At 45.6% G+C, this 24,698-nt stretch overlaps 1 protein-coding gene across 1 annotated transcript in view; it reads left to right on the top strand.

Moving 5' to 3' along the window:
• KCNIP3 (potassium voltage-gated channel interacting protein 3) overlaps positions 1–24,698 on the top strand; it is a 116,446-nt gene that overhangs the window by 15,832 nt on the left and 75,916 nt on the right. The window contains exon 3 of the mRNA XM_075601275.1: positions 4,286–4,451. Within this exon, the coding sequence (XP_075457390.1) occupies positions 4,286–4,451 (166 nt within the window). The remainder of the gene's footprint in view (positions 1–4,285; positions 4,452–24,698) is intronic.

The raw sequence follows: 24,698 nt of genomic DNA, 5'->3' as shown, positions 1-24,698 counted from the left end.
CTATGGCGATGGGACAGTTATACTGTAAGAATTACAGCCGATTCCAGTACCGGTGTGGTTGCTGACCCTGTCGTACGGATCGACTAAGTGCGGTTCTCCGAAGTTGTGCTGAAGCGACTCAAAAGTGAGGCTGTGTGCTCCGCTACAGCGATTAATTTAAACTTGCTGCTCCAGGAATTGCAGCCAGCTATACTTACGGACTTTAAGCTGATACAAGAGTGGAAGCTGCACCGGGAAAGGCATTTCGGTGGCACCAAGCCCAAGACTGTTTAGGATTCCCCTTGTATGGACCAGGTGCCGTAGGTTAAGCTCTGTTGTGATTTGTGTTGGATCTGCTGGTTCTCGACAGAAAAAAATACTTTTATTTGACTTTGGTATCCTGTCTGGAGCTTGATCCCATGAAAGAGTCCTGCTCTCCCCTGATTCCCCCATTTGTAATTAGACATAAAGATTTTAACATTGAATTTTTATTTTCTTCATTATTAGTGTACATACTGTATATATTGTATTAAAATTGTATCTAATAAAGATGACATTTTAGTATTAATAACCATTCCATACCATTACAGTGCATTTTGATGTCAAATCTTTCTCGATTTTCATTTACCTACTAAATTGGTACCCTCTTTCGGGGATTTAAAACGACACAGCAATACATTTAAACACATTTGCGATTAGTGATCTTTGAGCAACTTCTTTCCCTTTATTCTTGTGCCGCTAAGACATACTTAATGTCACATTATTGATACTAACGCAAGGTTATGCTACAATAACGTGACGCTAAGCTTATGCATATGACTCACTTTGAGGACATGCATTAAACTCAGGTAACAGAACGTAACCTCCTGCTTTTGGTAACGTCCCGTTTTGAGCCCTTATTTAGCAGGGCGTTGTGGATCTAGGCCGTGGAGGGTCATTTATTAAAGTATCCTGCCTTCAATACTGGGGCAAAGGAAGGGCACCAAATGTGATAAAGAAAAACATGAAACCTATGGGATTTACTGGTCTGATAAATCTGGTGGTGTTTTTGCACCAGTTTTGCACAGGTTTAGCAGGAGGCGGCCTTTAATAAATGACCCACATAGAACATAAGGACGGGGTAAATAGAGCTATTCATCAAAGTAGAAAGAGGTATGAAAACTTCCCAGCTGCAAAACTGGAGCAAACCCAGTGCACAAACCAGCTCTAGGTCAATGGGTGTGAATCCCATTAAATACAACGTGATTATTTTTGGTGCTGTTTTTTGTACTCCTTTTGCCCAAGTTTTGTAGCCAGGAGACTTTAGTAAATAGACTCATTAGGGTCTTTGTGTACATAAATATTCCCTCCCCTTCCCCCTAGATAAAAAAAAAAAAAGCAATTTACTAGTCTTATACAGGACAGACCTTTCTCTGCTGTTATGTTGTAATGTACTGAAGGTCACCAGAAGGGTTTCATGAAAGATCTTTTCAGGACATAGCAAGTGGTTCCTGTGAAAGCTTCCTCCACTTCCATGTACAGCTATAGCAAAAGGACAGAGCCAATCATGTCTTACTTAGACACAACTGCCTGAAATATTCATACCAGCAGCCTGATAAAAAATTAACTCTTTCCACTCAGGGGATGTCTCTTCTGTATAACCGCTGTTTCTTTGGTCTTGATTAGCAGACCGAGAATTTAAAGTGACGGCCGTGAGGGAAACTGGCCTCATTTTACTGTGTAGACGTGTACTTACACACACCTCACCAAGCACATGGCCCAGATATTCTCTCTGTCTCAATCCCTCTTTTTCCTCTCTTTATCTCAATCCCTATTTTTCTTCTTTCTTTCTCGGTCCATCATTTTCTTTTATCTTTTTCTTTTCTTTCTCTCTGTCCCTTATTGTTTTTCCCTTTCTTTCTCGGTTCCTTTTTGTCTCGTTCTCCTTTCCTTCTTTCCCTCTCTTTTCTCTCTCCACCTGTCCCCTCTCTCTTTTTATCTTATTCTCATGATTACCCTTTCTTTCTTTCACTCTCTCTCGCTCATCTTTTTTCTCCCTTGCCCTTTCACACCTTAACTTTCTCCCTCCCTCTCCCACTTCTCTTTCCCCCCCTCTTTTCTAAAAATGTTGTCTTTCTCCCTCACTTCTGCCTCTTCTCTCTTTATCTCTCTTTTCTTTCACTGTGCTTTGTCTCTTTCTACCTTTTCTTCTGTCTTTCCCTATATTTGTCTCTTGCATATTATTCTTGCACACCTGATGGAAAATAATGGTGACGTCACAGGAGACCTGCACTCTTTCATGAGATCGAGCACCAGACAGGCGACAGATATCAAATAAATGGGTGTTTTTTTTGGCCGGAGCAAACAGACGCAGCACAAAATCACAACAGAGCTTATACTCACAAACTTCAGCACAATATAGAACATTCCCAGGGCAGCTTCTAATTCTGTGTACATACATGTGTATGTATATATGTATGTATGTATATATATATATATATATATATATATATATATATATATATATATATATATATATATTACAACAAGACAAACTGCCTGCAACAGACTAAGCAAATAATGAGTACTTAAATTAGTAATATAATAACCACTAACGGTGCTAGGGACTAGAAGTATTATTACAATGAAAAGAAAAAGAAAAGCGTCCCAACTCAGCACTCAAGTATACTCAGAACAAATATCAAAGAAAATGATGATTTATTTAACAGCACAAATAATCACACATAAAATACAACAAATATTAAAACAAACCCTGACATCCTCCTGTGATAGAATATGTATCAGACAGGGGAAATCCCCTATGAAGATACTGATGGACCCCTAATACCCAAGGCAAGGGGGAAAAAACCTAAAAGGAAACAAAATATATGTAGAACAAGGGGTTAACAATAACCCCTTGAACCTACAAGGCCGGCCTCACCCCTAGTAAATATAAAACCACACAGCAAGCATAGATAACACATGCACCTAATTGCCTAATACATGCTGATGTCAAATACATATATTATATACATACACCTTAAATGCAGTTGGTATAATCAAGGCAAACCAGGCACAGTACCAACAAGAGACTGTTAGTATGGGATCAACAATGGTTAACAGTTCACATCAGTTACCATAGTCCATGAGACCATCCATGCCACACTGTGATAGTAAAATGTCCAAAGGGTAAAGATCTTCCAATTAAGGGGTCCATCCGCAGGGGAGTCAGGGAAAAACAAACGCCCCAACACGTGTTTCACCTCCGCTTCATCAGAGGGTATTAGGGGTCCATCAGTATCTTCATAGGGGATTTCCCCTGTCTGATACATATTCTATCACAGGAGGATGTCAGGGTTTGTTTTAATATTTGTTGTATTTTATGTGTGATTATTTGTGCTGTTAAATAAATCATAATTTTCTTTGATATTTGTTCTGAGTATACTTGAGTGCTGAGTTGGGACGCTCTTCTTTTTCTTTTCATTGTTATTATATATATATATATATGTGTATGTATATATATGTGTGTGTCTAGATGCCTGTGTCAGGGACGCTGACTGTCGGGTGGGGGGGGGGGGGGGGGAAGCTGGGACTATGGTCCCAGGCCTGGCTGTTGTGGTGGGCCTGGCTGGCCGGTGCTGGAAGTTTGGCCCCTGCCAGAGGTCGGGCCCAACATCCGTGTCCGGCTCTCAGGCCCCAGCTCTCTCCGCTGCAGTGGGCCTCTCTCCCTCCCCCTGAAGCAGGCCCAGCCTTCTGTGCAGGCCCTGCCCCTGCTTGCACGTTGGAAATTGGGCCGGCCCGATGAGGGAGAGGTGGGGGAGAGAGGGAGAGGGACAGGGACAGGTGGAGGGAGAGAAAGGTTGGGGTGTTGGAGAGAGGTGGTGGCATGGGAGTGAGGTGGGGGACGTAAGGGAGAGGGGAGTGAGAGAGGGAGAGTATGAGAGGGAAGGGAGAGATGGGTATGAGAGATAGAGGGTTGTCTCGCAAGACCGCTAACACTGGGGGGGGGGGGAGCAAGTTGAAACTTTAGTCCTGGGCCCCAGGAAAGCTGTCTGCAGCCCAGGCCTGTGTCACTGTCTGCGTAGGTATGTTCAGTATGTGTAGGAACGTATCTAGATGGCTGTGTATCAATACTATGGGGGTTATTCATTAAACTGAAAGTGTGTGTGTGTGTGTGTGTGTGTGTGTGTGTGTGTGTGTGTGTGTGTGTGTGTGTGTGTGTGTGTGTGTGTGTGTGTGTGTGTGTGTGTGTGTGTGTTTTGGGATAGGTTTATATATGTGTAGGTAAGTTTGTTTCTGAATGTGACACAGTGTATCCTTCCTGCAGGATAATATTAAGGAGACAGACGGCAGTTTGCTGGGAGACAATGGTGAACCTTCCCAAGAGAAGAAGGACAGTGTGAAGTGGCAGACGCCTCGTCTGTCTCACAAGGCGCTAATGAAATGTTGCCTGGTGAAGTGGATTCTATCCAGCACAACCACACAGGGCCCAGGTACTCAAATTCACACTCTTCACTGCACTTACACCACATCCTTCCTTCCGCAGACTCTGGGATCTCCCTAAAGCAGCACCCCTAATTCCTTACCCCTAGAGCCTCAAAGACCATGGGATGTTCTCCTCCATTTCTTTGGGTCTCAAAATGTAAGACCCTTACATTCCTTACTAGGAGACACAGTGAAACAGCCCCCCATGCCCCCTAAACAGAGGACTGTGGCTTTTTATTTACGTCATTGGACAGGTTTTTTTTACATGTAGTGTGACAGATCTAAGCTGGCAGAAAATAGATTCCCAAATGTTTTATATTCCAGGATGATACTAGGACGATCCCATGACTGGGGATGTATTATTACTCAACAGTAAAGGGGTAACATTTGCATTGACCAGAGGTTAAAGTGTGATAGTATTTACTAAGGGGCTAAGTGACCACACCTCTGCAATTGCCAGTGGCTGAAAGCAGGGGATTTTTCTGTATTCTGATAATACTTCCCACGTCCTAATGGAAATCAAAGGGAGTTTTACAAATCTGCATTTTCATCCCAAACCTCCATGAAATTCCACATAAGCCAGGCTGCTATGCTCCAGGGCACCACTACTCTTATATATACTGTACACACAGGGCTGCCAACAGAAATCATGGGACCCAGGACAAAGGAAAGAAGCAGCCCCCCCCCCCCCCAACCCATAAGGCACCTACCACAGAAACAAACATTTTAGTGTACAACTTTTACTTAACTGTTTTCTTGTTATTGTAATACGGGAAAAAACATTACAATGCAATCTGTTTATTTTAATATTTTCAACAAAAGACAAAGATACCCAATGCTACATCCAATGTGACAAAAGGCCTGGGCGGGGATTCAGTATGGGGGGGTTAAGTATAGGCCTGGGGGTTAAGTATAGGCCTGGGGGGAAGGGGTTAAGTATAGGCCTGGGGGAAGGGGTTAATTATAGGCCTGGGGGTTAAGTATAGGCCTGGGGTGTTAAGTATAGGGCTGGGGGGAAGGGGTTAAGTGTATAGGCCTGGGGGGTTAAGTATAGGCCTGGGGGGAAGGGGTTAAGCATAGGCATAGGGGGTTAAGTATAGGGCTGGGGGGAAGGGGTTAAGTATAGGCCTGTGGGAAGGGGTTAATTATAGGCCTGGGGGTTAAGTATAGGCCTGGGGATTTAAGTATAGGGCTGGGGGGAAGGGGTTAAGTGTATAGGCCTGGGGGGAAGGGGTTAAGCATAGGCATGGGGGGTTAAGTATGGGGTGTAAGGTGTACAGTATTGATGAGTATTCATTACAGTAACTCTTCAACCGGTCCGCAAGGGGGGCCTTCGATCAGTCTGCGGGGGGAGGTTTCAACCGGTCCTGGGGGGGACTCAGGAGCCTTCAACCAGTCTTGGGGGGGGGACTCGGGAGCCTTCAACTGGCCCGCAGGGGGGGGGCTTCAACCGGCCTGCGGGGGAGGCTTCAGCCAGCCCTGGTGGAATGGGGGGACGACTCGAGAGGCTTCAACCAGCTGTGGGGGGGGGGGCATGGCTGAGGAGGCCGTGTTTAGGCCCGGGTGCCACTACAGCCTGCTGCAGACGGATGCTGGTAGGGTGGAGCGTGCCAATAGGGCCTGGGGGGGGGCAAAAAGTTTCTGGTAGGGCCTGGGGGTGGGGTGGGCAAAATATTCCGGTATGGCCCGTGGGGGGGCAGAGGATGCCGGTAGGGCCTGGGGGGGGGGGCAGAGGATCCGGAGGCCTAGGGCCCGGGTGGCTTTGGTACCTGGGGTGGGGAGGCTGAAGAGCCTGGCTGGGAAGGGCGCTTTAAGACCCAGGTGCCACTGCAGAGGATGCTGGTAGGGCCTGGGGTGGGGGGGGGCTGAGGATCCGGAAGCCTAGGGCCCGGGTGGCTTTTGGTGCCTGGGGTGGGGAGGCTGAAGAGCCTAGCTGGGAAGGGCGCTTTAAGACCCGGGTGCCACTGCAGAGGATGCCGGTGGGGGGAGGGGGGGCTGGAGGATTCCGGTAGGGCCTGGGGGATGGGCAGGGGGCAAAGGATGCCGGCAGGGCCTGGGGGGGCCGAGGAGGCTGGTAGGGCCTTGAGTGGGGTGGCTGAGGATCCAGAGGCCAAGGGCTAGGGTGGCTTTTGGTACCTGGGGTGGAGGGGCTGAGGAGCCTGGCTGGGGAGGGCGCGTTAAGGCCTGGGTGCCACTGAAGACGGGCCGTGGAGGATGCCGGTATGAGGTTGGAGGATTCCGATAGGGCCTGGGGGGTGGGGGGGGAAGGATTCCAGTAGGGCCTGGGGGGTGGATGGGGCAAAAGATGCCGGTAGGGCCTAGGGGGCCGAGGATGTCGGTAGGAGGGGTGGAGGATTCCAGTAGGGCCTGGGGGATGGAGGGGGGCAAAGGATTCCACTACCAGGTGGCAGCAGAGGAGCCAGGACAGAGTGCCGGGGAAGGTAGGACAGGGAGGGAGGGATGGACGGACAGACGAATGACACACGACACTACAGAGACAAACACAGCATATACTCTACACACACAACAGTACAGGGTGATACAGACAGACAGACAGTACAGATAACAGTATTTACTTGTGTGTGTATTTTGAATAAGCAGCTGCACAGCCGGAAGCATTCAAACACGTTTCTCCCACCTGTGCAGTTGCTTATGTTAGCTACTAGTCCCCGCCCATGAGGAAGGCCCTGATTGGATGTCCTCTGCTCAAGCATTTTTTTTTTATTGGCCACCGACTGTGACACGTGACTGGCAGGGGGCCCGGGTAGCCGGGCCCCCTGACTCCCCGGGCCTGCTATGTCAACCTTGGCTGCCCCACCCTGTTGGCAGCCCTGTATACATATAACCAAAGTAGCACTACTCATATATATACCCAGAGTACCACTACTTATAGTTATATACCTAGGGTACCACTACTTTTATATGTATATACCCAGAGTACCACTACTCATATTTAGAAACACAGAGTACTACTACTCATATTTATATACCCAGAATACTACTACTCATATTTAGATACATAGAGTACTACTACTCATATTTATATACCCAAAATACTACTACTCATATTTAGATACACAGAGTACTACTACTCATATTTATATACCCAGAATGCTACTACTCATATTTATATACCCAGAGTACCACTACCTTTATTTTTATACAGCTAGAGTACCACTACTTGTATGTTTATATACCAAGAGTACCACTACTTTTATATATAGACTACATACCCTGAGTGCCACAACTTTGATACTTACATATCTGGAGTATTTTTACCTTTATATTTACATACCTAGAGTACCACTACCTTGACCCTTACATACCCAGGGTATTTTTATTTGATTTTGTTTACAGACACACTGTATCACCACTATGATATTTACAAATTCACTGTCCCCTTTCTTTGAAATGAAGGATTCATTTTAATGTCTTTTTCCTTTCCTGTCTTCACGGCATACATTGTATACACCTTTCTAAAATTTGTTCCAGGGACCCTTACCTCTATGTGAAGCAGGTTTAGATTATCTTGAAATCAGGCACAGTCCCACCAATTTTTAGGGCTCTTTAATTACTGATACTCACCGGTATTCTTAATGATTTCCAAAATTGGTCATTGCAACAAGCCACATACATACATACATACAGCCACAAGGTGGCACTGTGGTAGCATAAATATTACTCCATTGTCCGTTTTAACTGTAGCCATGTCTCCCCAGCCTGTCAGCACCCCCCTCACCTTGCTGACGATCGCGGGTGCAGCCGAGTCAAATGGCGGCACCGCGCGGCGATCGCAGGGGTGAGGGCGGTCAGGCCCCGGCGCTCCCGGAGCCGGGCGGTGAGGGTGCCGCCATGTTGCTCCAGTTCGAGCATGCGCAGTAAGCCCCCGGCAGCCCGACAGAGTCGCGCATGCGCAGAAGGTACCCTAGAGCCAGGGAACAGTTGCGTGAGGGCAGGGAAGGCGCAGGAGAGGTTGCGGCGGCCATTAGGGATGCGCACAGGCGCAGGGAAGGCGCGCACACGGCCCCAATGTAATTGCAGCCTCCACGGGACTACAACTCCCATGAGGCTTAGGGCCAAGCACACCAGGTGCCTTAGTGTGGCCAATAAGGGCCAAGGATCTCTACAGGGAGAAAGGAGATACATTGTTTGGGCTGCAGCTACACAGTCAGTTGGAGCAGCGAAGCAAAAGGGGAAGGAAGGGTGCAGGGAGCGAGTGAAGCTCCTGCATCGCGTAAGGTCCCCCCCTCTCCCAGGTAGGCCCCAACTCCCCACCAGGTTAGTGGGTAATTGATAAGGGATGGCCCCAGTTAGGGACTCTGCCCTTAGTGTGAGTGCTGTCTTGTCAGAGTCACAGCTGTCAGTGCTGTGAGGTCTGACAGGCAGGCACAGCGTTTGTGCAGCATGGTTGCTGCACGTACCAAGTAGGTGGCAGTGCGTTACTGCAAGTACTAGGTGCTAGTTATTTAGAGTCAGGACCGGGAAGAGCTAGGGGGGCGAGATAGGCCAGTTAACCCCTTAGGTCCCCGGTGGGTCCTCACTCCCCAGTTTGTGGTGCTACAGGGACAGGCCCTAGGTTAGGGACCGTGTCATGTAGTGCCAGTGTTAGATAGGGATCAGCGGATGCTGCAGTTCCAGAAGAGGTCTGGGTGCAAGTCAATACCCAGAGATCAGAGACTATCTCCAGGGTGGGATCGCCCCTGGCAGACCCAAGCAAGGATTCACCGGACCGGATCAGATGGGATCCAGAACGACTGATCCTTTGTGAAGTTGTTGCTGCTCCGAGCACCGGAGTGCTCGGCAGGTACTATACATATACAAGTGCACCAACGGGCCCTTAGTATATTAGTGACTGCGCAGTCACCCATTGCCTCTCTGCAAGAGTGCGGGACATTGGGTGGGGTTTCTATGGACACTGGGTGGGATCACCTGGTGTTGGGAAAGCATCCTGGGCGACGCAGTAGTGTCTCCTCTAGAGAGGGACACATGTTATTGGGTGTGATGTCATGAGTATAATTGTTATGTAAGAGTTATCATTTATTCATTCAGTAAACCTGTTATCCATAATACTGGTGTATGTGGTTTCTGGGTGGGTTCCTATGTTAGGGTCATTCTACATTTCCATAGAATCCTACATAGGTGGAGGCGCTGAAACCGAGACCGTTCCAGAGGATTCACCGCAGGCTCACACTAGCGGAGGCTCAGGCCTCCTGTGAGCCTGCAGGTATATGCACCACACCGGGTGCATATATGTTCTCCGCACCCACACCATATCTGCGATTGGGGGGGGGGAATACCCGTTACAATTGGAGGCGCTGCTTTTCTAAATTGTCCAGTTCCTATTTTTGTCACCATGTTTGTAAAGTCCGGACACGAGGTTCTTGCCCGGGCTTTGAGGCAATATCTAGAACCTGGCCAGGTAGTGGTGGTAGGAGGCATTCCCGCAATTATACCCGCGGTCAAGGTCCGGGAGTATATGTGTAAAATTCCTGGGTGGCCGTACTCATGTGTCTTAGATGAAGAACAAGATCCCACGTCCACATGGAAAACCATACTTTTTGTGGTAACCCACACTGCAGATATATGCCTGGCAGAGGCACCGTCCGCATTGTTTATGCCCGGGGCCCCATCTGAGGGGTACCCCCTAGTCTACGCAGACTCAGCAAAATGGCGTCTCCCACCAAATCAGGAGAGCGCACGTGCTGCTGACTGCCAACCTGCACAGAAAGATGTTGCAACAATCTGTCCGGGTTTGGCGCGAAAATCAGAGCCCCTCCCATGTGATGTGAGTGACTCAGTGCAGAGCCAGAACCACTCCCTTGTAGAAAGTGCCCTTCCTTCAGATTCCACCAGGGGGAGCAAGCACTGTTATCTTCAACCATACGTTGATGCCGTAATAGACTCTTTGTTCTCTGAGGATGAGATGATGTATGAAGATGAGATAGACTGTCAGGGGATATACCCTAATGTGTATGTGCCCTGGCGAACGCCAGGAATGGAAGTCCTTGCACTAATGTGTCCCTGCCTGCAAGAAGCCTATAGCGAGGGAGCTACTTTGTCCCAGTTACCAATAGACTTCAAGACCACCGAGGTGGATGGGGAACCATGTATACAGTGCTTTAGCCCCACCTGTGACTGTACTAGAGGCGCACTGGTGTGGGAGTCCAAATGTGATTGCTACGGTGCAATTTTCTTGATGCCTATTGTACCCCAGTATACAGAGCCAATTGAGGAAGAAGCGGGGAAGCCTGACCCCTCTGCAAAAGTGAGTGACATTGTTAATCAGTCTGTCCTAATTCCAGAGGCCTCAGGGGACCTGTGTGTCAAAAACCATGTTGCAGAAACGGTCCCAGACCCTCTCAAAGGGGATGTCTTAGTGGTAGAACAGGAACCACAGAGCCCAGACTCGCAGATTCCGGAATCACAGGGTAAGATGTCTATACCCCCATCTTCTTTTGGTGATTTCAGCGACCAACCGCTCGTGGTGATGCGCCTACCGGCAGACCACTCTAGTGAAATCATCGAACCAACTATCTCGGCGGATAAAGAGCCTGCTGTGGGCCCGTGTGCCCTAGAGGAGGTGTGTCCAGATGTTGCGGACCCTGATAGGGGCCCGCGTGCCCTACAACGGCCAGTCCGGCCTACTACGATGGTACCATCGGTCCTAGGCTTGGGACCCGTACCTAACGAAGACAAGGGTGAGTCGACTGCCCCAGGGGTGTTGGGGGTGAGCCTCCAGGTGACCGCGGAGCACGATAGTTCCTTAAGTCTGGTCACCAGGGCGAAGGGCTCTCCTCTGCATCGCGTCCTGGCGGAGGTGTCCTCCTTAGAAGGTAGCTGTCCAGTGGTGCGAGTGAACCCGTACCTACCTGATCGTGTTCCAGATGAAGAGGAACCCATCGCAAGCCAGCGGAGTGGTGAGGAACCTCCTTACTTCACACCGTCTCCTGATCTGAGTGTGAACCCGTGCGCTCCGACCCAAATAGTCCCAGGACCGGGATCCCACGCTCCCGAGTTTCCAGCGAGTAAGTGGACTGCCCCAGAAGTGCCGGGGGCAGGTCCCAAGACAGCCGAGGTGGGAACTGACAGCGTCCCCGAGGACCTGTTGGCCACCGTGAATCACCGCAGTGGTAAGGTATCTACCCTTTACCCCCTGCCAGGTGAAACAGAGACTTTGAGGAAAGAGATATTGTCCATTGCTCGCTTCCCAGTGGAAGCCTCGCCAGTATGTAGGGACAAAGACTGTGTGGAGAGAGATTTAGGGAAAGCTGCCTCCTTTAAGCCCAAAAAGGAGCGCTCCATTCACCACGTAGTGGACCGCGGGAAAGTTCCTGGCCTCCTGGCCTACCGCATCCATGCCGCGGAGGGCCGGGTAAAGGCCTGGCTAAGAGACATTGTACTATTCCTTCCACAAGGGGGAGGAAGTAGTACTGAACCGGTGACTGTAACCCCAGAGTGTGCTCAACAGGAGATTTTTCTGGGGGAGGCTCACGGACGCAAAAGTGAGGTACCCCCACCTGATCAGTTAGGGGCACCCCACAAATGGTCTCAGCAAGCAGCTGATGTTCAGCTGGCCTCATGTATTATGTGTGAATTTTATTGTACCCAGTCATATAATTGCCATGTGATGAGTTGTATTTTCTATGCTCTGCATTTTGATTATGTAACTATTATGCACGTTACAGGGCTCCCGGCGCTCCCGGAGCCGGGCGGTGAGGGCACCGCCATGTTGCGCCAGTTAGCGCATGCGCAGTAAGCCCCCGGCGGCCCGACAGAGTCGCGCATGCGCAGAAGGTACCCTAGAGCCAGGGAACAGTTGCGTGAGGGCAGGGAAGGCGCAGGAGAGGTTGCGGCGGCCATTAGGGATGCGCACAGGCGCAGGGAAGGCGCGCACGCGGCCCCAATGTAATTGCAGCCTCCACGGGACTACAACTCCCATGAGGCTTAGGGCCAAGCACACCAGGTGCCTTAGTGTGGCCAATAAGGGCCAAGGATCTCTACAGGGAGAAAGGAGATACATTGTTTGGGCTGCAGCTACGCAGTCAGTTGGAGCAGCGAAGCAGAAGGGGAAGGAAGGGTGCAGGGAGCGAGTGAAGCTCCTGCATTGCGTAAGGTCCCCCCCTCTCCCAGGTAGGCCCCAACTCCACACCAGGTTAGTGGGTAATTGATAAGGGACGGCCCCAGTTAGGGACTCTGCCCTTAGTGTGAGTGCTGTCTTGTCGGAGTCACAGCTATCAGTGCTGTGAGGTCTGACAGGCAGGCACAGCGTTTGTGCAGCATGGTTGCTGCACGTACCAAGTAGGTGGCAGTGCGTTAGGCTAAGGCCCCGGTCACGGCGCTCTAATGCGCGCCCGCGCTTTCGGCTGCGCGTTCCGGCGATTCCCCGGTCTGCAGCTCACTGCAGGAGCAGAGACCGGGGGGGGCGTGCCGGAGGAGTGACGGGGGCGTGGCCATGACGTCACCCGGCAGGTTCGCCCTCATTGGCTGAACCGCCGGGGGCGTGCCTAGCCGCTCGACGCGAGTTCCTGCTCTCAATTCTATTGAGAGCAGGAGTAGCTCTCGCGCGAGCGCTGCGGCCCCCCCTCGCAGCGGGCCTGGCGCCATTGCGGGGAGGGCTCTGGTGAGCGCAGCGTCCGCCACAGCGGACGCTGCAGCATGCAGCGGGGGCAAGGCCTTACTGCAAGTACTAGGTGCTAGTTATTTAGAGTCAGGACCGGGAAGAGCTAGGGGGGCGAGATAGGCCAGTTAACCCCTTAGGTCCCAGGTAGGTCCTCACTCCCCAGTTTGTGGTGCTACAGGGACAGGCCCTAGGTTAGGGACCGTGTCATGAAGTGCCAGTGTTAGATAGGGATCAGCGGATGCTGCATTTCCAGAAGAGGTCTGGGTGCAAGTCAATACCCAGAGATCAGAGACTATCTCCAGGGTGGGATCGCCCCTGGCAGACCCAAGCAAGGATTCACCGGACCAGATCAGATGGGATCCAGAACGACTGATCCTTTGTGAAGTTGTTGCTGCTCCGAGCACCGGAGTGCTCGGCAGGTACTATACATATACAAGTGCACCAACGGGCCCTTAGTATAATAGTGACTGCGCAGTCACCCATTGCCTCTCTACAAGAGTGCGGGACATTGGGTGGGGTTTCTATGGACACCGGGTGGGATCACCTGGTGTTGGGAAAGCGTCCTGGGCGATGCAGTAGTGTCTCCTCTAGAGAGGGACACATGTTATTGGGTGTGATGTCATGAGTATAATTGTTATGTAAGAGTTATCATTTATTCATTCAGTAAACCTGTTATCCATAATACTGGTGTATGTGGTTTCTGGGTGGGTTCCTATGTTAGGGTCATTCTACATTTCCATAGAATCCTACATAGGTGGAGGCGCTGAAACCGAGACCGTTCCACAGGATTCACCCCAGCCTCTCACTAGCGGAGGCTCAGGCCTCCTGTGAGCCTGCAGGTATATGCACCACACCGGGTAACACCGTATGTTCGCCGCACCCACACCATATCTGCGATTGGGGGGGGGGAATACCCGTTACATAACATTGCCCAAAAGTCTGTTTCATTCATTTGGGCAACGTTAACACCAGCTTCAGAAATGTCACCGCCAAGATCTGAAGCACAAAATTGCATTTTAATGAAAAATATAGATTATTACCAGTATTACTCTATTGAAGTTTTATGAGACGGTCTAGGACATTTGTTTTTTGTATTGTATGTATTGTATGTCTTTATTCATATAGCGCCATAAATGTACATAGCGCTTCACAGTGGTAATACATATCATATAAATATCAAATAATATAAATAACAGATCATGGGAATAAGTGCTTCAGACATGTATTGTATTGTATGTCTTTATTTATATAGCGCCATTAATGTACATAGCGCTTCACAGTAGTAATACATGTGGTAATCGAATAAATAACAGATAATATAAATAACAGAGCATGGGAATAAGTGCTTTAGACATAAACATAACATTAAGGAAGAGGAGTCCCTGCCACAAGGAGCTTACAATCTAATTGGTAGGTAGGGAGAACGTACAGAGACAGTAGGAGGGAGTTCTGGTAAGTGCGTCTGCAGGGGCCAAGCTTTATGTGTCATGTGTCCATGATTATCCAGTGCTACTCAAATGCTTCTTTAAGCAGATGTGTCTTAAGGTGAGTCTTAAAGGTGGATAGCGAGGGGGCTAGTCGGGTATTGAGGGGAAGGGCATTCCAGAGGTGTGGGGCAGAAAGTGAGAAAGGTTTAAGGCGGGAGAGGGCTTTAGATACAAAGGGGGTAGAAAGAAGACATCCTTGAGAAGAACGCAAGAGTCGGGATGGTGCATAGCGAGAAATTAGGGCTGAGATGTAATGAGGGGCATAAGAGTATAAAGCTTTAAAAATGAGCAGGAGAATTGAGTGTGAGATGCGGGATTTGATCGGAAGCCAGTAGAGGGATTTCAGAAGGGGAGATGCGGAGACAGATTTAGGAAAGAGTAGAGTGATTCTGGCAGCAGCGTTTAGGATAGATTGTAGGGGAGACAGGTGAGAGGCAGGAAGGCCGGACAGCAGGAGGTTACAGTAATCAAGACGGGAGAGAATGAGGGCCTGAGTCAGAGTTTTAGCAGTTGAGTAACAGAGGAAAGGGCGTATCTTTGTGATATTGCGGAGGAAAAAGCGACAAGTTTTAGGAACATTTTGAATATGAGAGGAGAATGAGAGAGCAGTCGAGTGTTACCCCTAGGCAGCGTGCGTGGGCTACTGGGTGAATGATCGTATTTCCAATAGCAATGTGGAAGGAGGTAGTAGGGCCAGGTTTGGGAGGAAGTATAAGGAGCTCTGTTTTTGCCATGTTAAGTTTCAGTCGGCGGATGGCCATCCAGGATGATATTCCAGAGAGGCATTCAGAAACTTTGGTCTGTATAGCAGGTGTAAGGTCAGGGGTTGAAAGGTAAATTTGTGTGTCGTCAGCATAGAGGTGATATTTAAACCCAAAAGATGTGATTAGGTCACCTATGGAGAGTGTGTAGAGAAAAAAGAGAAGGGGTCCCAGGACAGAGCCCTGGGGTACCCCCACAGAGAGATCAATAGAGGAGGAGGAGGTGTTAGCAAAAGAGACACTGAAGGTACGATGGGAGAGGTAAGAGGAGATCCAGGATAAAGCTTTGTTCCGAATACCAAGAGTATGGAGAATGTGAAGGAGAAGAGGGTGGTCCACGGTGTCGAATGCTGGTTTTTTTTACCATAAAAGCTCTTACCCTAATCCCTTACCCTAAAATCCTATCCTTAACCCCCTAGTCAAACCGCTAAATGAACCCTTAAATTAACTTACTGTACATTGGCGAAGCGGCCTGTGGCTCAGCGTCCGGTGGCGGAGGGTCCCTGTGCAGTCAAACGCTGGTGGAGACTTGGTCGTGGCAAGACGACTGTAACCAAATGTCCCATTCCGCTATGTGACACTGATGCAAAACATTTGTATAACTGAGCCCGTATGTACAGTATGTGTGTATGTGTATGTATGTGTGTGTGTGTGTGTATGTGTGTATGTGTGTATGTGTGTATGTGTGTATGTATGTGTGTGTGTGTATGTAAGAGACACTAGAGTAAAGGAAATAATAATACTGTCATGATAATATCATGAGATTTTAGGTATTTTAATAGATCTGGTGCTTCAGATGTTAATATAGCTACAGAATTGAGTTTAAAAATACAATATATTGAGTTTATGACAGGCGAGCCAGGGTATGTGAGACGGTGCACCAGCGGAGGGAAAAAGTAGTAGCTGGACTGCTCATAACTGGTACAAAAAATGCTTTATTTGCGGCATATAAAAACAGCAAGGAGAGAGACCCCCTCTGACGCGTTTCCCGCGACGTGCACGCTTTATCAAAGAGTAAAAAAGACATACTGTACAAACAATCTTCCCTAAATACCAAGGGTGCCCCCGTTCCGCAGCCAATACAAATCGAGGCTATCAAAAGCTGCCCCACACCTGAGGCATCCGTAACCTCCTTCATCTGTAATCATATGTGGGGTGCGGTCTTCTACAGGAACCGGGGATCATGGGCATGTAAACAATAACACTGATTGGATGCGGGGCTGTCCCTTCACAAAACTCTGATCGTGAAACATTACATGAATTGAAACTATGTCCCGCACCCAATAATTCACATAAACAAAAAGTAAAACAACATAAGTTGAACATTAAGAACAATCCCTGGCGGAAATTGAAATCCTATTAAAGTTTCAGTAAATTACATCAATATCTAAATTTGTACATAGTCTAATAGCACAAAACGGAACACATTCTTGGAGTAACACTTTCAACTGTTGACACATAATTACCAAGCTGTGTATCAAATATTAATGCGTGATAAAGAACTGATCTCTGAACATGCCTCACTAAAAACTGTTGCTAGTTCAGAAGTAACATTTGAAGTCTGGTCACATGGAGATCTAACAATGTACTTGGTAACATTGTATAAGTCTGTCTTACATTTATTTAAAATTCTAAAAGGATCCCACTCTTGGACAGAAGATGGCGCTCCTACACAATCTTGAGAACAAAGATCATTACATGAATATAACCAATACACTACCAGTGATAAATTCCTGGCAGTCTAATGAACAAGATATTATAAAATCATAAAAACATATAACATGTGTATAAGAATAACTGAAAAGAGGAAGAAGGGAAAAAGAAGAAGAAAAAATAAATAAAAAGGTAAAAAAAGAGATTAAAATAATAATAAATAAATGAATATAACAGAATATAAATAGTAATTAATGAAACTTAATTAGTTAACATTAATGGATAAAGCATAATAATATTGATAAGATGTAGATAATAGATAATAAAGAAATAGAAAGAAAAAAAAGAGAAGAAGAAAAGAGAGAAGAAAGAAGGAAGAGAAAAAGAAGAAAAGAAAAACAAATTTAAAAAACAATAATAATAATAAAAATAAAAATTAAAAAATGAAAAGAGAAAGAAAGAGAGAAAAGTAAAAAAAGAAAGACGATAAAAAGGTAATGGGGGAGAGAAAAAAAGGTAATGGGGGAGAGAAAAAAAGGTAATGGGGGAGAGAAAAAAAGGGGGAGAACAAACGCAGAGGAATTGTTGTATACGAATATGTACAGAACAGGTATATGAACGTAAATTGTCAATATGTTAACATAAAACATGTTGTAGTTCCCAGTCCACATTAATCCCTGATGGACTAAGTGTGTCCAAAGAGAACATCCAGTACATTTCTCTTTTGTTTAATAGATTTAATCTATCACCTCCTCGTATGGACAATTCAACATATTCCAATGCCAAAAAATGAAAATGCTTCAATCCTCCTTCAGGACATTGCAAAAAATGTCTTGAAACAAGATGTTTTGTGTCTTTATTTTTGATTAAACAGACATGCCCAGAGATCCGTTGTTTCAGAGGTCTGATAGTCCGTCCAACGTATCCTTTCGTGCATGCGCACCAAATATAATAAACTACAAACTGTGTTTTACCATTTATAAACGTTTTGATAGTGCACAGCTGCAGCGGCCGTTATTCAAACAAATCACGGCGCCGATTTCGTGTGCTCTGCTGTATTCCATGCAGCATGAGTGTGGCCAATCGCCCAAGGCACCCGTGCTTATCGCGATTGCTTTGTTGAATTTCATGGATTCTGTTTCTTTGGGTGCAATAAAATTAATGATTTGCAATGTGTACAGTACTGTGCTACTGTGCTACTGTGTCAATTTAAGGTGTTTAAAAACCAGAACTCTAAAATGCCATTTTCTGCACTCGCCGCACTCGTGTCTTAAGGCGGTAAGGTTGGAAGAAATCCCGCGTCGTGACATCGGTATTCCGATGTACATAACGCGTGAAGTGTTTGATTAACGGCCGCTGCAGCTGTATGGATTCTTAATTTTTCCTACGATTAAAGTCTTGGTGGGGAGCGCATATTGGCACATTTTAAATGAACCACAATTGAAATAAACTTTTGTGGTCTTCATATTTACTGAAATAGATGGTTCTGAAACAAATAGACTCGGAGACAAATGAGTTGATAACGTTTTTGCCTTTCGGAAAACAAATCTCGGACCTGTTTTGACAAAAGGGCGAAGCTCTGGGTCTAACCCAAGGACGCCCCAATGTCGATGTATGATTGATTTAATATGTTGTGCTTTATTGCTATAACGGGTAATGAAGATGGGTTTCAATGATTGTTTCTTATTTTGTTTTTCTTCCCCACATTTGGAAATGAGCTCACTCCGATTGGACAAAAAGGCCCGATCAAAGGCATCTCTGATGATGGAATCTCTATATCCTCTTTCTTTTAATCTTTTTGTGAGGTCCTGGGATTGATGTATAAATGTATCATCATCAGAGCATAACCTTCTCATACGGAGGAATTGTCCCATGGGTATCCCCCCGATTAGGGAGTTGGGGTGACTGCTGTCAGTCCTTAAAAAGTATTCCGTGAGTTAGGTTTCCTAAACACCTCTGTTTGTATATTAAGTGCAAAATCTATGAATAAACAAATGTCTAAGTAATTAATAGAATAGTGATGATACTCATGTGTGAATTTTAAATTTAAATTATTAGTATTGAGTGATGTGATAAATTCGTGTAGAGTAATAGAATCCCCCTCTCATATAAAGATAAGGTCATCTATATATCTTTTATAGAAGACAATGTGACTACGAAAAGTGTTGTTAGTGCCATAAATATAAGTACTCTCCAAAAAACCCATAACTAAGTTGGCGTAAGAAGGGGCAAAAGAAGTCCCCATTGCCTTGCCCTGTGATTGAAGGAAAAATTGAGTGTCAAAAATAGTTGTGAGTTAATAAGAAAATAATAGAGTCTAATAGAAAAGTTTGTTGTGCCTGTGAAAGTTGTAGGAAATAATTAACAGCAGTCACCCCCTGATCATGATTGATTATGGTATACAAGGATGAAACATCCATTGTTACCCACAAAAAACCCTTTAGACCACTTAACATCTTGTAACATCTTGATCAGATCTAGTGTCCCTAATATAAGATGGTAACACCCATACCAATAGTTGAAGGAATGAGTCCACGTACCAAGAGACACCATCCCCCAAATATCCTATGCTGGAGACGTTGGGTCGACCAGGAGGGTTCTCCAGTGTCTTGTAGATCTTTGGGAGATGGTGAAATTTCGGTACAGTGGGCTTGGTATTGAACAAAAAGTCAAATTCAGCTTTGTCCAGAACATGCAGCAATTGACCTAGATCCAACAGTTCTCTCAAATCCTTGAGAAACTGCTGGGTTGGATTCGATTTTAATCTTACATAAAATGATGTATCATTAAGTGGGCATAAAGCCTCTGCCTTATAAGCGCTGGATGACTGAACGACAATAGCGCCGCCTTTGTCGGCGTTCTTCATTGTTAAAGATTTATTCTTTTGTAAATCATTGAGTTCCCTCTTCTCTTGCCCAGTTAGATTAGTTGTCCGAAAAGTGTTAACCGAAAAATCTTGTGATAGTAATAAAAGATCCCTCTCCACCAGTCTTTCAAAGGTGAGGAGATGTGGCCCCTTAGAAAAGTTTGGACAAAAAAGGGACCCTATCTTGATTCCAGAATTTGCACCTCCAAAAAATGAAGATGGAGATATATCATCATCCTGAGTGGACTGTTCATCCAAAAGATTTTCCATGTCTTGTAAGACACAGTTCTCCTTAAAGCTGGATAGTTGTCTTGTGGTATCATTGTGATCAATAAGAGTATCTCTTGGTGTTATTATAAAAACAGAAAAAAGGTAGCGCTAACCAAAAAGGATGTAACGTAGTGTATAATACCCTATGTAAAAATGGTCAATCACACATAGGGGGCTGCCTAGGATACAAAAAACTGACCCCCTGGTCAGAGCTAGAGCATGGAAAGAGGATTGTATCTGGAGGCGCCTAGAATAACAATTAGTACAAAAAGGATATATGAAAACCAAGCCTGTTGGCTGATGGAATGTTGCTCCTCACGGTGTGCTTTAAAGAAAAGAAAAAGCACAACACATAGCGTAATACAGTTGATGATCAGACAAACAACACTTAAGACAACATATAACAGCTGAGAAATAGATTGGTGAAATTACACAATAAAACATTTAATAACAATTAATAATAATTCATATTACACATGGACATGTAATAGTATGGACAAGTTAAAAATGAAATAATGATTGAAGTGCTCCGCAGCACCGATGGTGACGGTTGCAATGCCTACTCACCAGATGGAATAGGTAAGCAGGCGGTGGACAATTTAGAGAGTATCCCCTCTCGTTTCAGTAAGCTGCTTTCTGCTGGCGGGCGTCTCCGTCAACGCGTGTGTGTTGATCTACATGCAGGATCTCCCGCGGCACGCTGGGAAGGACGCCCAGATGGTTAGGAACGGCAACAGCTGATTCGGCTCGCCGTCTGCAACAGCAGGCTAGCTGGTTAGCAGCGAACGCAGATTCGGCAATGCGTGGGGGGAAAATCACCAAAGGCCAAGGTGCAGAGTACTGGAATCGCCACCCTACGCGTTTCGAAAGCTCTCTGCTTTCTTCCTCAGAAAGCTGTTGCCGTTCCTAACCATCTGGGCGTCCTTCCCAGCGTGCCGCGGGAGATCCTGCATGTAGATCAACACACACGCGTTGACGGAGACGCCCGCCAGCAGAAAGCAGCTTACCGAAACGAGAGGGGATACTCTCTAAATTATCCACCGCCTGCTTACCTATTCCATCTGATGAGTAGGCATTGCAACCGTCACCATCGGTGCTGCGGAGCACTTCAATCATTATTTTATTTTTAACTTGTCCATACTATTACATGTCCATGTGTAATATGAATTATTATTAATTGTTATTAAATGTTTTATTGTGTAATTTCACCAATCTATTTCTCAGCTGTTATATGTTGTCTTAAGTGTTGTTTGTCTGATCATCAACTGTATTACGCTATGTGCTGTGCTTTTTCTTTTCTTTAAAGCACACCGTGAGGAGCAACATTCCATCAGCCAACAGGCTTGGTTTTCATATATCCTTTTTGTACTAATTGTTATTCTAGGCGCCTCCAGATACAATCCTCTTTCCATGCTCTTGGTATTTTTATGGTTAAGACTTCTTCTTCTTCAATATCTACTTTTTTGGAAAAAAAAAAATTTAAGTGCATGTTTCCTGGTAAAGTTCTGTAAATCAATATTTGTGTCAAACAAACGAAAGTCTGTCCGTGATGCAAAGTTTAAACCTTTATTCAATAACGAAAGTTGACTAATCTGTATGTAAGATCTAATCCAGAGATTTTAAACACATTGTTTACGTCTTTATTCAAAATTTCTTTCTTTTCCCTGTTCCTCCCATTATGTTTTCTTCTCCGTGATCTTCTTGTCCGTCTCTTCGCCTGAAGTATTTTGACTCTGGAAAAAACGTTGTCTGAGACATACAGTATATGACTGATCTCTATTAGAAGATCTGTTTTGTGTAGAGGTATCATCTTTTTTTGTTATTGATCTTAGATTGACTTGAATCTCTTGTTTCTCTCGAAAAGAAGACTCTGTGTGTCCTGTGATCAGAATCAGACGCATCTGATTCAAAGCTTGATGTGTCACCATAATTTTTCTTTAGAATTGATTTCTTAGGAGTTTGATGAGAAGACCTTTCTTGGATGGCCTGATGATTCTTATTAGGTGTTCTTTGAAAGCCTTTGGATGGTGTCAAAGCTGGTTTCTGCCACACATAGACTTGGTTTCGATCGTAGTCCATTTTGTCCTGTTGAAACTTAGATTGTTTTTTGGCGATGATTGTTTTTCTAAGTTACTGAGGTTCCTGCAGAGTTTCTCATCGTTACCAGCAAAGGTCTCCATGTTCTCAAATTCATATAATTTTGTACGGAGAGATTTAATATCCGTTGCCAGCGATACCTTCTGCTGCAGTTTTGACTGTACGATGAGTTCCATAAGTCTATGTGAGCATTCATCAAGTATTTTCCGCCAACTGTCCCCAAAGTCCTTATTTTGGAAGCCAAAAGTGGGAGATTTCTTTATCCTTAATCCTTTTGGGATCCGCTTCACTCTCACGTAATTCTCAAGTGATGTTACATCCCACCACAAACGTATATCCTGTGAAGGAATTCTCAAGTTGCAGAAAATACGTAGACAAATCTGCTGGTTCATCACATGGTATGGCTCCCAACCCATCAAAGACATATTCAGCTTTTTTCACTTTATCAGTATTATCCTCATTATTATATGTATAAACTCTAGTTGTAATGGAAGTTGCAGCTGCATCTTGAATAGTGTCCATTTTGTTAGTACACAAGTTTAATACAGTTTAGGTCATACATTCTTTATTTAAATCAATGGACAAATAGGATTAAAATATTCCAGTTAGTGCCAGTCACAGACTAATGACTGATAAAAAATGTACCAGTATTGCACCCCAGTCAAATTATGTCAAATGACCATAGGATAATAACTTTCATGGACTCCTTGGAGCTATCACTTTGTAAACCAAGTCGAGCAAAGGAAAAATAGGACTGAAACACCCCCAAGCAATGCTTCCCTGAGGCAAGTTCCAATATTTTTGAAGTTAAAATAATGAATCCCAGACGGTATAATGAACATTCAGAGGATATGACGCACAGATTTTGATGAAATATAGTGAGCCCAGTTAACATGTAGAGGTTATATTCATGTAATGATCTTTGTTCTCAAGATTGTGTAGGAGCGCCATCTTCTGTCCAAGAGTGGGATCCTTTTAGAATTTTAAATAAATGTAAGACAGACTTATACAATGTTACCAAGTACATTGTTAGATCTCCATGTGACCAGACTTCAAATGTTAGTTACTTCTGAACTAGCAACAGTTTTTGGTGAGGCATGTTCAGAGATCAGTTCTTTATCACGCATGAATATTTGATACACCGCTTGGTAATTATGTGTCAACAGTTGAAAGTGTTACTCCAAGAATGTGTTCCGTTTTGTGCTATTAGACTATGTACAAATTTAGATATTGATGTAATTTACTGAAACTTTAATAGGATTTCAATTTCAGCCAGGGATTGTTCTTAATGTTCAACTTATGTTGTTTTACTTTTTGTTTATGTGAATTATTGGGTGCGGGACATAGTTTCAATTCATGTAATGTTTCACGATCAGAGTTTTGTGAAGGGACAGCCCCGCATCCAATCAGTGTTATTGTTTACATGCACATGATCCCCGGTTCCTGTAGAAGACCGCACCCCACATATGATTACAGATGAAGGAGGTTACGGATGCCTCAGGTGTGGGGCAGCTTTTGATATCCTCGATTTGTATTGGCTACGGAATGGGGGCACCCTTGGTATTTAGGGAAGATTGTTTGTACAGTATGTCTTTTTTACGCTTTGATAAAGCGTGCACGTCATGCGAAACGCGTCAGAGGGGTCTCTCTCCTTGCTGTTTTTATGTGCTGCAAATAAAGCATTTTTTGTACCAGTTACGAGCAGTCCAGCTACTACTTTTTCCCTCCGCTGGTGCACCGTCTCACATACCCTGGCTTTTTGGACACTCTCACGACTGTAGCACGCTGACAGTTCAAGAGGAGATACAATTGAGTGAGTACAAATTAATTTCAATTACTCACATGCATTATTGTTTACACACTAAGCCCATATAGAGCAGGTTAGCAAGTTTGGTGCCTTGGGAAATAGGCCAGTTAACCTGTGGGCCAAGTGCAATATCTGACGATACAATGGAAGCATGTTAACAGGACTCAGTATATTTCATTAAAATCTGTTAGTCATATCCTCTGAATGTTCATTATACCGTCTGGGATTCATTATTTTAACTTTAAAAATATTGGAACTTACCTCAGGGAAGCATTGCTTGGGGGTGTTTCAGTCCTATTTTTCCTTTTATGACAGGCGAGGACTTTTTCTGGGTCTGTGCTGGTCTTCAAAGAGGACTTAATTGCGGGGGCCTATCACAGATGGCCCACTAAAAGTGACACATGTTGTTTAGAAGGTCATAAACGATAACCAGAGAAGACTCTGTGAGCTTCAAAGAAAACTAAGGGGCCTATGCTAGTACCCTCGATAACAACTTATCGAGGCTTTTGAGCTGTTCTTGCAAGGTAGCTATTCAGAAAACCTTGATAAGTTGGTTAAATCGTGCGGCTAAAGCATTTTTTTGCGATTTCTGGCTCCTGCCAAACTCGTCATGCGGTTGCCAGTGAGAAGCCCCAAATCCCAATTTTGATCAAATCATGCAATTCTACGGCTAGCCACCAAGGCAACGAAGGGG

This window comes from Ascaphus truei, chromosome 5, assembly GCF_040206685.1.
Source record: "Ascaphus truei isolate aAscTru1 chromosome 5, aAscTru1.hap1, whole genome shotgun sequence".
Lineage (NCBI taxonomy): Eukaryota > Metazoa > Chordata > Amphibia > Anura > Ascaphidae > Ascaphus > Ascaphus truei.
The sequence above is the reverse complement of the archived record's forward strand: the minus strand, read 5'-3'. Positions and strand labels throughout refer to the sequence as shown.